Source organism: Cladophialophora yegresii (assembly GCF_000585515.1).
Source record: "Cladophialophora yegresii CBS 114405 chromosome Unknown aczIN-supercont1.5, whole genome shotgun sequence".
NCBI lineage: Eukaryota > Fungi > Ascomycota > Eurotiomycetes > Chaetothyriales > Herpotrichiellaceae > Cladophialophora > Cladophialophora yegresii.
Window position 1 is genome coordinate 1,524,302 of NW_006913049.1, and position 14,857 is coordinate 1,539,158.

Sequence of the window (14,857 nt, forward strand, 5' to 3'; positions counted from 1 at the left end):
GATCAGCAAGCGATGAACTGGATGGATTCTCGGTATTCGAGGTTGCGACAGTATTTCTGGTGAAACTTCAGAGCTTCATCAGCGACCTTGCCATCAGTACTGTCATCTGGAGCGGGATTGAATGCGGAAGGCCGCCCAGAATAACAGAGAATGACGACGTCAGGAGCTGAGGTCCTGATCTTTAGTGACTCCAGCGCGATCCCCGCTATGGGCACGAGACGCGTGCAGGTGTCGCGGTCAGCTGACAATGTCAACAAATGATTCACAAAATATCATGAATGCTACAACTTGTTTCTTTGCACATTTGCTGTGGCCCATCCCCGCTCGGGCTTTGCAGCTCGCATCTGCAGCTTGCCCAGTAAGCGTTCCTGGAGATAGGCGCAGCTCACCAACCATGATTTGACGGCGCAGCTTCGTTGGCATGGTTGCCTTCGCCAAGCCCTGCAGCCGCCTGCGCCTTGGGTATATCTTTCGCTTCGTCCACTCTATCCTCCTTCTTTTCCTTTCTTCACGCAAACGAGCAGGCAAATCAACGCGCGTTCGGAAACCTTTGCTTGAGCAAAGACTCCCGAACCGTCGAGTTTTCTGAGTGGTTTCCATTGGCTGTTGGCTCTCAATCTCTCCGGATGAGGCTGGCAGGCGACGGGGGTTCATCCAGAAGACTTCGCAGCTCACGGATCACCTGGTACTCTGTGAATCAAGCGTCGCTCAAGAAAACCTATCACGCTCTCTACAACTATCATAGGTTCTTCTGCCGTTCCTTCATACCTTCCTTCGCTCGTTCGTGTATCTCTGGATCTTGACAAACAATAAGAATGCCAATGCGCTCTCTCGACGAGATGTTCAAGCGATCGTTCAACACCAGGGATGGTCGCATCGTCAAATCGAAGACCACAAGGACCAATTATCCCGAACATGTGAAGAAGAAGATGCAGGACACTGTGGACGCCGGCTCGCCAGTGGCAAGGTAGGCAACAGCTAGAGAGCCATTTGCGCATGCGCATGGTCAAATCACTGATCGCAATGCAGTACGCTGACGAGTCCCATCGTCACCTTGGTGGTGGGTCGTGAACAGCGTCTTTTCGCTGCTCATGAAGACGTCCTCTGTCATTCACCTTACTTTGTTGCTGCTCTGAAAGGCCAGTTCCTGGACGGCGGTTCGAAGAGGGTGGAACTGCCCGATGAAGAACCCGAAATCCTCTCGTGCGTCCTCGAGTTTCTGTACAAGGGTGACTACTATCCCCGCTTGGTGCACAACAAGCGGCGCAACACTTGGGATCTTGAGAATGCCGAGCAGGATCTAAAAAGTGGTGGCCGCGGAAGCAGCGCATCGACAATCTATCTCTCTGAAGCCGGTGGCGATGTTCTCCGGGACACCGTCGTGTACTGCGCTGCCGATAAATACAACCTGGAGGAGCTGAAGCGCGTGGCTCTGCGGAAACAGGGGCTCCAGTCGGGAATCCAGGTTGATGTGATCTTACGATCGGCTCGGTATGCATATACACACACGCCGGACACGGAGTCGCGACTCCGCGCTCATTACCTAGCTCTGATCATTCGAAGTCGTAAGACTTTTAAGAGGAGCGGAACCATGCAGATGGAAATGGAGAACGGGGGCAAATTGTTTTTCGACCTGTTTGTGGCCATGTGCAATCACATCGATGACATTGTCGAGATCAGGTAAGCGCAACCGTGTTCTGTGGTGTATGACTCGGTCATGGCTACTGGCAAGGGCTTACATCTGTTCCACAGCAATAGCAGGTCTCCCAAAGTCATCTAAGTGCTGCAAACGTCGCAGGCAGGATCGATGGCTTGGAGCTATGATGTGAGGTAGGACAGTATGGTCACCAGGGCCGTTGGCATCGACTACGCGTCGTTTGGTAACCCGTTCGCCTGCTTTGACAGCAAGCAACAAAACTCCACTTCTCCTCGAGGTTGGCCGACGACACTTACTGGTTTCATCCAAAAACCCTACTCTTTCTAGTGGCACCTGATTTGGCGCAATACGGCTTTCCGCTCTTTCGCAGCAGACACTGGGATTTTGAAAATTCCAGGAGAAGTAATCAACTCAATACAGACATAGTGTGCGATCTACAACTCGCGACTCTTATGTATCCATGGGCTGTTTCTCGACTCATCTCGGCGACGACATCTGGTATGGTGAAGCTACTTCCGGCCCAATCCCTGGGGATGGGCACGGGAACCTCTATGATCAAGAAATAGGAAATGAGAGATTCGGCCACCTCAAAAGTTCCGTGTTGATCTGCTTCTCTCTGAACTGACACTATGCGACAGGTCTTTACCCACAAACAGGGATCATTGGGATCCGAACAAACCCCTTGGGTGATTCTTGACTGTGACTTCTCAACTCGATTTCTTCACCTGCTCTGCGCCTCAGATGCTCGTTCATTTATATTCGGAAACTGGCCCAATATCTTTCAGCTCTTGCTCACTCTTCCTCTCTTGTCCAGCTCTCTTGTATACTTGACTCCATCATACTGGCACATTGCAACATCCAACTTCTGTGATGGTCGCAACTTTCCTGGCACCTCTGGCTCCAGAAATTCTGGTCGTTGATACCCACTGGATCGAAGTTCCGCCCTCGATTTGATTAACTACCGCCATACAACTTTCAGTATCATCTCTTCTCGGAATCTGACCATGATGTCAAGACGCTGGGGTGAGCGTCGTCTGTCAGTGGAACAGGTGCTGCGGGAAGATTCACAAGAAGCACTGTTTGTCCCAGAGTTCGCTGGCGATGCGGAAGCTACTGAGATTAGTAGGGAGACCTTCGGTGGAGACCATCGAAGAAGTGGGAGAAAACGCCAAAGAGAATACACAGAGAGGAAGCCAACAGCCACGACAGCCTCAATGAACTCCTTCCAACCATCTACGCCTCGACAAGCAGTCAAAATCAAGTCAGAAGCCGAGAATCAGGCGCTCGCTGACCTGCGATTGAAGTCACCCGATCAAAAGGTGCAAATCTTCGTGGGACCTAACAATACAATCTATGAAGTCGGCTTGGAGGACCTCGAGAAAGCTCCAGCATTGAAAGCGCTAGTGAACAAAACTGGTGCCCAGACACCATTCATCATGCATCCGGAATTGACGAAAATCTCGGCGGACAACTTTCGCTCGGTATACGAATTTCTTCTGACAAATGAGTACATGCCTGCGATCATCGATCATCCGCTGGGAGAGAACAAATTTCCGAAGCGACTGGATGGGTGTACTTCGGCAAGCCATTACCAAGACGAAGCATCGAGAGGAGCCCATCTGTATGTGATCACCAAGCGCCTCGGACTGAAGAGCATGCAAGATCTGGTCCTGCGGAAAATCATTCAAGCCCAGCACCAACCCTACGGGATCGAAGGTCTTCTCGGTATCGCCATGATCGTGTTTTCCAGACCAGAGGATAACGCGGTGTTTGGGCCGTGCGGTTCCGAGAAGTCGTCGAACCATCAAGACAGCGAAGGCAATCAAGACCCTCTCGAAGAGTGGCTCGTTCAGAACTTGGGAGACAAGCTGCAGCCTGTGATGATCAACCACGCTCGGTTGTTCTTCCAAGTCGCGAACCATGGTGCCTGTGCGGCTCGCGGCTTTGGTGTCCGGGTACTGCGACGAAAGGTCGAAGTTTGGGACACAATGGACGCGAATGTCGTCGCAATCGAAGACGATGAGTGACGAGCAGCAGAGCAAATGCTGTCAATGTTTGAGATCGCAGAGGGGAGGTCATGGTTTTGGATCCTCGGCTCTGGATTCCCCGATTACTTAAGCTACCGAACGAAGTGGTGGAACCGCTCCATCGACGACCTTTTGATTTTGACGAGATACGAAATACGCAGTACCAACAGACTCATCAGCTGATCTCTCCGGCAGCCATACTACGGTAGGAGGTCTCTTCTGGTGCCTCTGATCACCCGGATCACATGACGTCATATGATAGCAAAGGGAACAGTTATCCTTTCGGTACATTCGCGGGTAGTTCGTTGGGTAGCCATGCAAATAATACAATTACTTTGGGCGGAGGACGAAGTACTCCTACAGCCTCGGCTTAGGCTTCTCCGACCCGCCAACCGCCGGTCCCTTGTTGGTGCCCCAGATTTCGCTCGCCTGTCGCAGTGCAACACCGAAACACCCACTCTCGCAACTGCATCCCACCGTCGCCCAGCTTTTTGATTTCCCCTCACGGCATGGCCCCGCACGTCTTCGCTCCCCGTCGAGCCCGTCCAGACAAACAGCGCAGCTCGAAGTACGGCAGTGCGCTGGAAGATATGTCTCGAGGACATGCCTTTCCTTCGGTGACTTCGATATTCCCCTCTCGGGGGCTGGATCATCCATCTGCAGTTGTGTCACTTTTTGTTCCTACGCAGCGTCACGGCTCGAAATGAGTGAGCTGAAGCTTCGTTCCGCTGTGGGCCAGACTTGCGAGATATACCGAGTCAGGCCGAGTCAGTGATCTTGACACTCACTCCCGCGATCTGGGTATGTGGCCGTGAAGCGTGCATCGATAATCGGGTTGTCCCGAGAACACATTGGCTGCTTGCTTAGGCGGGCAATGCTGAGGGTCTCGAACCCCTCTTCTTGCCCTGACCTGGCGCATATCATGCACGATGATTCCACCCGACGTGCTCGGCCTGGACTACATAACTGAGCACGCGTCCAGCCCTGACCTTCTTGAGCCGCCTCTTGCTGTATACCCCTCGCCTTTCCAGCCGGACCTTCTGTTTCCTGTGCCTTGACTTGCCCGACACCCATTCCTGACTTACTAGCTTCTTCACCATGGGCGAACCCGCTCCCACCTTCGACATTCCGAAGGAGTGCGTGGCTGCCGTCGTTGTATGTTGCTCCCACTGGTAGCTACCTTCGACCGCTGATATCGTGTCGCAGAAAAATGAAGGCCCCGACTTCTACGTCGAGGTGGAGAAGGTCCCCGTACCGGAAGTTGGTATGATTCCAGCTCGTTTACTTTGACTCTCGCGCTATATCGGACTATCTGACCACTTCTCGTCTCTGCAGGGCCCAACGACGTCTTGATCAAGCTCAATGCCACCGGACTGTGCCTTAGCGATATCCACTTCATGCTGAACGACTGGAATCTGCCCAAGATGTCCGAGATGGGGACAAAGTGTGCCGGTCACGAAGGAGCTGGCGTGATTGTCAAGGTTGGCGAAAACGTCAAGGCATACAAAGTGGGCCAGCGCGCCGGGTTCAAGCCCATTCAAGATGTGTGCCACTCCTGTGAATACTGCAAGTCTGGCAGGGAGACGTACTGCACAGCGGCCGTCTTCACCGGGGGCATGTGTGACGGTGAGTGAGGGCTATGCTGGGGCAGACTCTGATATTGATGGCCTGCAGGTTCCTACAAGCAATATGTCATCTCGCCCGAGAACTACACTACTGTGAGTCCGTACCCTACTCCGAGTGAGCACAGCTGACTGTCCTCAACAGATTATCCCGGATGTACGTGGAACCTGAGAAAATGCAGTCGTGCTGCTGAGTTCTAATACTTTGCAGGGCGTATCGGACTATGTTGCAGGCCCCGTCATGTGCTCGGCATCCACCATCTACTCGTCTCTGAAAGAATCAGACCTGAGGCCCGGTCAGTGGGCAGTCTTCCCCGGTGGTGGCGGCGGCGTTGGTATCCAAGGCGTGCAGTTGGCCTACGCAATGGGTATCCGACCAATCGTTGTTGACACTGGAGATGAGAGACGGAAACTTTCGTTGAGCTTGGGTGCTGAACATTTCGTCGACTTCAAGGAGGAAGACCCAGTCAAGAAAGTCCTTGAGATCACAGGAGGTGGTGCTCACGGCGTAATTGTGACAGGTATGCAGTGACCAATGCTGGCCAGACGCGACACACTGACAAAACGATAGCCGTACAATCCTACCCCATCTCCGTCGACTATCTCGGAAACCGTGGAGGTGGACAGGTCATGTGGTAAGCAACTAGACAATCTCCGTGGCTGTGAACGCATTGCTGATCGGGGTTCAGCATTGGAATCCCGCCACATGGCAAGTATCACATCGATGTTGACCCTTCGAAGCTGGTTTTCAGGAACCAGTCAATCAAGGGAACGCTGGTCAGCAGTCTGGCTGATATCGATGAGACTCTGGACTTCGCAAAACGAGGTATGATCCACGCGGACCGTGACTGCCTCAGCTAATGTCGTTTCAGGTAAACTACGTCTGGAGCCCACCGTGGTAGGGTTAAGCAAGTTCAATGAATCCGTCCAGAAGCTCAAGAATGGGCAAGTAGCGGGGTGAGTGCTGCCACAAGCCGAATTCCAATGGAGGGCATCCACTGACCAGTATAGACGCATCGTGGTGGACTTTAACTTGCCGTGATGAGCCGAAGCCTTCGTTCATAGCCATTCTCGTCGAACCGCCATAAGGTAGCTGGGAGCCTCAGGGAGGCTTGTCCGTGCAGTAGTGCTGTCGGATCGAGCGCACTGGCGCATACTATCGTAGATGTATCCTCGAGGTATTTTGCTATGGTACAAAGCGACAATGGCTACCTGTGAAGAGTTTGCATGTGCTCCAGACCGTTCTTTGCATGTTCGTCAAGAACCGAACGCAGATTGAATGCAGTGGTGGATGCCTGGCCAATCACGATACGCAATCGCGTGCCCCACCACGGCACCCGAAATAGATGCGCCAATCACATTCCTTCGTACGCGCTGGGCGTGTTTCAAGCTATTTCATCCGCTCTTCACCTGTTCTTCACCCTCCCTTCGTCCTCTCCTCCAATGTCCACCTCGCCCGTCTTCACCTTTGCGATTGGCTTCCCTTCCCGCCAATGGCCTTGAACAGCGCCTTTGAAGATGTGATAGATCTCAATGATCTGGCATAACTTCTATCTTGAGCCGCTAAACGCCAGCCAAGGTAGCTCTTCTCCCATCACTCACCGATTGGGTCGCTTGCATCATGGGAGAGGCCGCTGTAAGTCAGTCGTCTTCCTAAGCAAGACACTGGTGGTGTCTGTCTGGTTGCTTTCATATCTCCTCAATCCCAGTCTTTTTCGTTGTCCTTCTCTTCTGTCGTTGTGTGTGTCAGGTCTATTGTCGACGCCAGATTATTGAGGCTGTGTGCCGTGCGCTGTGCGTTTCCTTCTCCTTCAACTCTTCATTCCGTTCTCCGTTCGCGCAGCGGGTCTGCTCCTTTCAGTGTCTGTCAGGAACAGCACAGTCAACCATACACGGCAATCGTGAATCCATCATGGCCACCGCAACCGCTACCACGACCACTTCCACGCTACACGGCTTCTCCCTCTTCCCCAGCACGGTTCCCAAGATCGCCATTCCGAATCCCCACAAGAGAAATCCCAGCTTGCACAGGATCAGTATGGTGGCTTCACCAGACGACACTTTATCGCCTGCTGGAGAGTCGGTTGTATTCAAGATGGAAGAGGAACAGCCGCCCTTGCCTCAACTTCCCGGTCACTTGAACGAGCAGAATCGAACACGTGAATCAACACCCTCGCCAGACGATATCGGTCGAGCAGTGACCACGCACTCGCCTATTGACGGCCGAACTCCAGCTCAAGCCACCTCACCTTCCACGGCAGCAGCCAAATATACACCCTCACTATATCAATCGCCAGTGATGAACCAGACGTCTCTTCAGCCTTCTTCATCTTTAGGCACAGGATCAGCTACTACGTTGGTCGCTCAGCCAGCTCCCACGGCATCGACGCCCATCAACAGGAACAAGTCGCCTGTCGATCCATCACCAATTGTCCCGATTCGCTCAATGTTCCCCGTCTATGACCCATCCGTGCCTCCAACTCAGCAAGCGTATGCGCCACCCAGACCGCTACCGGCAAGACTGTCAGGGCTGCCACCTTTCGCTGTCCCTGCAAGGGAAGAGTACCGAAGTAGTTTGTCGATGCCTTTCACTGCCGCGGCGGTACCGAGGACAGCCCCCGCCAGCGTCCTCAATTTCCCTTCAGATGTTATGAGTGTCAATGGCGGGCCACGCGTCTCGACACAGAGGGAGCTGGAGAAGCTATGGGACGTCTCCCATGGCACGGAGCCCGGGTGTTCGATAAGGAGTTTTGAGCTTGAGATGGCCAGAACGGAAGAAGCAACTTTTGTTTTTGGCTCGCACCCTTCGTTACCTTTCTACACCCTCCAGACCTTTGATACCAACGAAATTGCTATCAGCAAGACCTGCCCTAAGCGGGCGCCCCAAACAGCCACGTTGCCCTCAGCCTCCGAACCGCCGTTGACACGCGACGTCGTCCTCTGCCCGCTCGAGCCGGCCGAACGCAGACAGCCACCGAATGATGGTCTCGTGGCTTTTGTCTTCCCCAAACTCGCGGCCATGTTGGCAATCAATCAGTCCGCCGCGCTTGCCAAGCAGCACAACCTCGCTCCCACGGACAGAGACGACATCGAGGCCCACGCCGTGCGAAGAGCCGCCAAGCAAGAAGCATGCAACCTGCGCTACAACGCCAGGGGCGGCTTCTACGAACTTGAACATCCCGCCATCGGGCGCGGCGCCATGGGCGGTGACTTTGCGACCAAGTCGCCGACCCTCAGCTCCCCTACTACCATTCGCTCACTGACGGGAAAGCCGGTCCTACACATCATCATCTCGAAGGACAGCCCCCTCCCTTCCATCCACGTGGTTGACCCTAACGCTTCCCGCCGTGCAGCCGCAAGCATCATGACACCCACGATGGCAAACCCGTCGTCGCCAGGGCCTAAGATCCGCCGCCTCTCAACCGTCCCTCAAACAGACACGTCTCCTTCTTCGGAATATCCGCCCCTCGCAACACTGGACCTGACATCTGAAATCCTCCACATCGACGCCAACGCCATCCTAGAACTTATGCCCTCTCTCTTTAGCATCGATTGCGTCGTCTCGGCCATCATGGCCGTCGCAGTCGCAGATGCGACCACTAACCCCGCAATGGGCAGCATGGAGATCTGGAAGCCCAGACCCGCGCCCCCGTCCCGGTACGGCGGCCCCACTACAGGAGCACGCAGCATCTTCAACGGAGCCGGAGTGCCAGGGAGTCTCCGGCCCATGGGCACCCGACCCGGGAGCGTGAAGTCCTACGCCGGATCGGCCTTTTACGCCACCATCGCCGAGCGAGAAGAGGCCGAGGAGGAAGCCAAGCTGATGCGGAGGACCCACCAGGAGGATGTCCGCGCCGCGAAGTCGTCCTCGAAGGCCAAGGCCAAGTCCAAGTCCAGGCCGTCGAGAACATGGTTCGGCCGCTCTACCTCGGAAGAGACAGACTCGTCATCCGACATCGAGCAAGGCTCATCGTCGCGGCGCAAGAACAAAAAGAACAAGAACAAGAACAAGACGATTGTCATGCGCGAGTTCGACCTCGAGAAGCTGGGCCACTACCAGTCCGGCGAGCGCAAGGGCGAGGAGTTGCCAGCTATGACGAGAGGCGCGATCGGAGGCCTGGTGATGGGGTTGAAACTTGTGGTGTGGTTTTTGACGCTCGTGGTCCAGGTTATCACGTGGTTGCTTGTGCATATTACGCGGGGCGTCACGAGTGAGAAGTTCTGATCGCGCCAAAAGGGAAATGCAGGGAAGGTTAACGGCGCTTGGAGGTATGAATGACTTGGAGGACTTCTCTTTCCGGTCTCATCGGGTAATATATACCATATGGAATTGCCGAGGGTTTGATATAGCGGGCTGGATTCGGAATGAGTGGACTTGGATAGGGATGGGCTCGAATCACCGCTACGTCCAAAGGAAGGTGCCCCAGGCGGACACAGCACTCGCCCGGGCTGCAAGGGCACTCACTCATACAGTAGTACCTAGGTACCTACCTATGGTGGTCGTTACAGTAATGGTATACAGGACAAGCCGGCAAGCCGCAAGACACGTAAAATGTCCATGCGTGTGCAGAATCGAACAGTACAAAACCCGAAGAGGAAAGTGCTCCAAGACCAATAGTTGTACAAGCACAGCACCTGCCGACGATGAACAGGCGGGTCAGGCTCGAAGATCACTACCGTCCAATGGATATCCAGGCCAGCGGTCCAAGGGGAAGAAGAAAGATGCCTGTCCCAGAGGTCCCAGGGAGAGGGCCGGTGTTCTTGATCCCTGTTCGCGAAGGCCATCGAGCATGTATGTACCTCGTACCATCGCAAATGGGCAAAGCCACGGCGTTAGACCCGCCTTCGCCTACTGATAGCTAGGGGGCTTACAGGGCCGGATGCGGGGTCCGCCGAGGCAAATGGTCCCACTATCCTAAGGAGCATGAAAAGTACAGGGATAATGTAGAGTCGCTTCAGAGATCCCGCGACGTTGACGACAGCTGATTGCAAAAGAACACTCGAGGACAAGAGCCGGCGGCACGTCCACGCGTCCAACGTCGGAGTGGTTCGCCAAGGCACCAAAGCGCTAGTTACGTACCGTTTCCTTGCTCCACCGGAAGACAGACTCCCTTCCACCGAACTCCGTACTTTGTACTCCGTATACCATGCGCAAGTCAGACTGGGCGATCGGCAAGGCAAGGCACTCACTCACTCACCCGCTGGCACTCTTGCCGAGCGTTATCCGTCGAGCCCAGCAAATGCGATTGACCACTTACTGTTATGTAACTCTCTATGTTCGCTATCCTTGATATGAAATATTCTACATCACTGCACCTGGACAGGCATCAAGCAAGCCAAGAAGCAAGCAAGCAAGCAGCAGTTCATCTCATCCGTAATGCCGACAACGACCACCTGGGTAGAACCCACTTCCACCTCCGCTACCACTTCCGCTTCTGTACCCGCCAACCACCGCTCAGAAATCCTCGAGCTGGATACTGCCACTGGCGACGACCCCTGGGGAGAAGGACAGTCCCGGTCCCAATCCCAGTCCAGCCTTCCCCCGACGGACCACGGCGCCGCAGCATGGCGGCTCTTACTCGCGGCCTTCGTCTTTGAAGCCCTCCTCTGGGGCTTCCCTTTATCCTTTGGCGTGTTTCAGGACTACTACTCGGCTCTCCCCGAGTTCAAGGGTGACCGCTTCACGTCGGTGATCGGCACGACGGCTTCGGGGATCTCGTACCTCGGCGCGCCGCTGGCCGTGCCCCTGATACGGCGGTGGTCGCGGTACAGGACGCAGATGATCCTCGTAGGCTGGCCGCTGTGCATTGTGGGACTCGTGGCGGGCAGTTTTGCGGATCGGCTGCCCACATTGATTCTGACGCAGGGAGTCATGTACGGCGTTGGGTTCATTATCTTTTATTACCCCATCTTGACGATGGTGGATGAGTTCTGGGTGACCAGGCGGGGGATGGCGTATGGTGTTTTGTGCGCGGCGTCCGGGGCTTCGGGCGCCGTGATGCCTTTGATTCTCCAGGCGATGTTGGGTAGGTTCGGGTACCGCACGACGCTGCGGGCTGTGGCTGTTGCGTTGGTCGTCTTGACGGGGCCATTGGTGCCGTTTCTGAGGGGTCGCTTGGGAGTACACGCCAACACGAGTCTCAGGACGGATTGGAAGTTTCTTGGGAAGCCGTTGTTCTGGATTTACAGCGTGAGTAATTTGTTGATGGGGTTGGGGTACTTCTTCCCGTCTCTCTATCTGCCGTCGTATGCGACCACTATCGGATTAAGTGTATCGAAGGGAGCGTTACTACTGACGATCATGAGCGTGTCGCAAGTCGCGGGACAGTTCACGTTCGGCTACCTCTCGGACAAGAAACTGTCGTTGAACGCACTGATGACGGTCTCCCTCTCGGTTGCAGGGGCCGCGACGTTCGGGGCCTGGGGTCCTGCCCGCTCATTACCGCCGCTCATCATCTTTGCACTTCTATATGGTTTCTTTGGCGCGGGATATACGGCCATGTGGGCGAGGATGGTGACTGCGATCGACGACGAGCCTTCCGCCTCCCAAGCAATGTTCAGCCTGTTCTGCTTCGGAAAGGGCGTCGGGAACGTCCTGGCTGGGCCGATCAGCGCGGATCTGTTGAAGCTATCTTCGGACACGGCTGGTTATGCGCACGGAATGTACAAAGCGGTCGTCGTCTTTGCGGGAATTTGTCTGCTTCTCAGCGCTGGCACTTTGGCGGCAACCAAATTGCCGACCAAAGGGCGTAGCTGATAGCGGGAGTCGGAATTTCTCGCACGACAACTAATGCTATCAATAATGAGGTTATTATTGCTCAAAGACGCAAAAAGCCATATCTGGAGGACTTTTGGACAAGTCAACCACTCCGCAAATGTCTTCGGAAAATAGGTACACCGGAGAAGGAGGCCTCAGACATGAAGGCGTCGCCCAACGCCCGGGGCAGCAGCACCAGCAACAGTGATTACCCGACATTCATCCAATGCACCATCGAGTTTGCGCCGGCCAGACTCCAAATATAGGGATTGGCCTACCCGTGTCTGCGTCGGTGCTGAGTATTTTCACCTGGTCCGATGCAGGCCTTCGATACGTCGAGAACATCCTCTTGCGGACATGAACCCGTGCGACTATGCTTGCACGGTACTCTGGCTCGGCTCCATTTATCCTTTCCTGGGTCATTGCATGTCGGGCAGAGACCGCCAGTAAAAGCGCCTCTGAGCTAGCCCCATCGAAACGGTCAAGGTCGTAGGAGTTCGAGATCCCTTCTCTCTGAGAGTCAAGCTCGAACATCCGTTGCGACGGCCTTCGGGGGACACGGTCCTGGCCTTCCTTCGTAACAGAAATAATGTCATCACGCAGGGCAACTGCAGGGATAGTGCTTCCCAGAAGCGTGTCGTTGATCTCCCATTTCGTATCCTCCGGCAGCCAACTAATATCATAGTAGTAGTCCCAGTCAAGAGGGAGCATGAATTTGATACTCGCCGCATCGGCAATGCCCTCGCTTTTGGATATTGCGATATGCTCCATGACCTCTGCCCATGAGCACGCAGGGTTGAAGCTGGGGAGCGAAAGATGAAGTCCAGCCGAGTCAGCCTCCACCAGAGGCGTCGGAGTTGTAGCTGGGTCAATACTGGTAGAGCGGAACACGAACGATTTGGGGGCCCATCTAAATCCTTGCGCCGTCAGGTTCGGGACACTGCTCAGATCGAGTCTATGAGACGATTCAAAGACGGAATCTCGTGGGAAGTATCTTTGCAACAAGATGAAAGCCTTCATGCGCTTTTCACATGCCTCGGGGTCATGGCGGCTGATCGCAAGGATCGTAGACAGGTCCAGATCAAGCATGTTCGCCAAGCATATTGTTTCATCGTCTAGGTAACTGGTTGTCCGCCACTGGACAGCCGACCATATGGCTTGAATCCGATCGTGAGATGTCATTGACTTGAATGCCTCCATCTTTGTGAACGGCATGCAAGTCTCCCGGAAGATGGCGCGAAGGAATGCCTGGTAGATGTTTGAATCAGAGTCCGGGTCCGTCTCTACCTCGACTGCAAGGGAAGAAAGCTCGACAGCGCCATCGCGCAGCTGGAAAATCGACCTTTTAGACAAGATCCCCTCATGCAACGTCCAGAGGCGCCTGAACCACGCGGTCCGGTTAATTCTGGCGGATAATTCCCATGGGCCCCGACAAGAATCAATCTCGTGTAATTCCGAACTGAGGATCAGGACATCTTTGGCAAGACGATAGACCTTTACCATCTTCGCTATAGCTAGGCTGCGCTCGGCCTCAAAGTCACTTCCAGTAGGGACACATATTGTATCGATCCAGAAATTGCGATTCGTCAGGGCCGACGAATCTGGCTGCCTGAACGGTTGAAGATCATTGACTTGCTTCTGGATCCTCTTAAGCTGGCAAGTCGGCAACCCGTTCGAATGGAGATTTCCGAGACCGTCACTCCACACATGAGAAATAGCCGTAAAATTGGTTGGCGAACATGACCCTACCTGCTCGAGCTCAATGGCGTTCATCCCGTTGTTCAAGCGAATAGTGGGAATTGATCCCTCACGGAGTATCTCGGCGACCGCATCTGTCGAGACACATATCATGTCACAGTCGCAACCAGCGGAAACGTGCTTGGTCTGGTAGGCCTGTCGATCGATTTGACAACTACGACAAGCGTCTTCCGTACACTGCGGATGGCTTGTAATGTTGTTCAAAGGGCCCAGCCGCGAGACATAATATCTACCGAGAACCGTAGCGTCTTGGTAGACACGAAATATGTCGCTCGGACACCAGCCATTTTGTAGAAGCGTGTGCTTGATCACATCCGCATGATGATAATGTGGGAAAGATAGAGTAGCTTGAGCAAAGACTGCGTTGCGGGCAATAACGAGGGTGGCATGCAACACGTCCAGGGATAGATTTAGAGGCTCTGGAAGGAGGTTTGAATAGGTATTGAAATCTGTCAAGGAGGTCATCAGCATGTGGTGGAAGTAGCGCATCCGGTCCAGAAGGTGATCGATCCGGTTGCGCACCTCGATTTGCTCTGCTTCGTCACGAGACGCTATCCCGTGGTGCCATTCCTCGAGTTTAGCAAATAGATGTGCGGTGGTAATGATCGGTCGGCCATCCTTGGACACAGCAGTCCAATCCGGGACAGGACAAGGAACGCCGAGAAACTCGTCCAAAACGCCGAAGAAGAGCCATGACTGCACAAAGGCAGCCAAAAGACCTCTCACGCTATTTGGAAAGGTCTCTGCGTGCATACCGTAAAATTCCGAATAATCCCATCCACATCGCTCCGGGTATGAGACCCAAGGACCACTGTAGATATATGGATAAGGGTCATATTCGTAGAGTGGAACTTCAAGGTGATCGGAATTCGGCGCCTGTGGAAGTGGTATATGATCCATCGAGCTAGACTGTTCCTTCAAGACAAAGTATGGTCCGAACGTTGCCTGCAAGAAGCATCCACCAAACAGAGACTTGTGCAGACAGCAAAGGCTAGATGTGCGTGCTCTTCTCCCCGGAGCCTATAGTATTGCAGCT

At 54.3% G+C, this 14,857-nt stretch overlaps 6 protein-coding genes across 6 annotated transcripts; 5 read left to right on the forward strand and 1 right to left on the reverse strand.

Annotated features, from left to right (window-relative positions):
* Nucleotides 1-839: 839 nt before the first annotated feature.
* A1O7_07273 (uncharacterized protein) lies at nucleotides 840-1,684 on the forward strand (the record flags this gene model as incomplete). The annotated part of the gene is made up of 2 exons (XM_007761273.1): nucleotides 840-967; nucleotides 1,030-1,684. The coding sequence occupies 2 exons, from the start codon at nucleotides 840-842 to the stop codon at nucleotides 1,682-1,684; spliced, it is 783 nt and encodes a 260-aa protein (XP_007759463.1).
* A 980-nt stretch (nucleotides 1,685-2,664) lies between these two features.
* On the forward strand, nucleotides 2,665-3,684 carry A1O7_07274 (uncharacterized protein; the record flags this gene model as incomplete). Its single annotated transcript, XM_007761274.1, has 1 exon — nucleotides 2,665-3,684. The coding sequence occupies one exon, from the start codon at nucleotides 2,665-2,667 to the stop codon at nucleotides 3,682-3,684; it is 1,020 nt and encodes a 339-aa protein (XP_007759464.1).
* A 1,098-nt stretch (nucleotides 3,685-4,782) lies between these two features.
* On the forward strand, nucleotides 4,783-6,348 carry A1O7_07275 (uncharacterized protein; the record flags this gene model as incomplete). The annotated part of the gene is made up of 10 exons (XM_007761275.1): nucleotides 4,783-4,839; nucleotides 4,891-4,948; nucleotides 5,020-5,310; nucleotides 5,359-5,402; nucleotides 5,452-5,463; nucleotides 5,518-5,827; nucleotides 5,878-5,941; nucleotides 5,996-6,132; nucleotides 6,179-6,263; nucleotides 6,318-6,348. The coding sequence occupies 10 exons, from the start codon at nucleotides 4,783-4,785 to the stop codon at nucleotides 6,346-6,348; spliced, it is 1,089 nt and encodes a 362-aa protein (XP_007759465.1).
* An 870-nt stretch (nucleotides 6,349-7,218) lies between these two features.
* A1O7_07276 (uncharacterized protein) lies at nucleotides 7,219-9,531 on the forward strand (the record flags this gene model as incomplete). Its single annotated transcript, XM_007761276.1, has 1 exon — nucleotides 7,219-9,531. The coding sequence occupies one exon, from the start codon at nucleotides 7,219-7,221 to the stop codon at nucleotides 9,529-9,531; it is 2,313 nt and encodes a 770-aa protein (XP_007759466.1).
* Nucleotides 9,532-10,683: 1,152 nt separating this feature from the next.
* Nucleotides 10,684-12,063, forward strand: A1O7_07277 (uncharacterized protein; the record flags this gene model as incomplete). Its single annotated transcript, XM_007761277.1, has 1 exon — nucleotides 10,684-12,063. The coding sequence occupies one exon, from the start codon at nucleotides 10,684-10,686 to the stop codon at nucleotides 12,061-12,063; it is 1,380 nt and encodes a 459-aa protein (XP_007759467.1).
* A 219-nt stretch (nucleotides 12,064-12,282) lies between these two features.
* On the reverse strand, nucleotides 12,283-14,721 carry A1O7_07278 (uncharacterized protein; the record flags this gene model as incomplete). Its single annotated transcript, XM_007761278.1, has 1 exon — nucleotides 12,283-14,721. One exon carries the CDS (start codon nucleotides 14,719-14,721, stop codon nucleotides 12,283-12,285), a length of 2,439 nt encoding a protein of 812 aa, XP_007759468.1.
* Nucleotides 14,722-14,857: the final 136 nt, after the last annotated feature.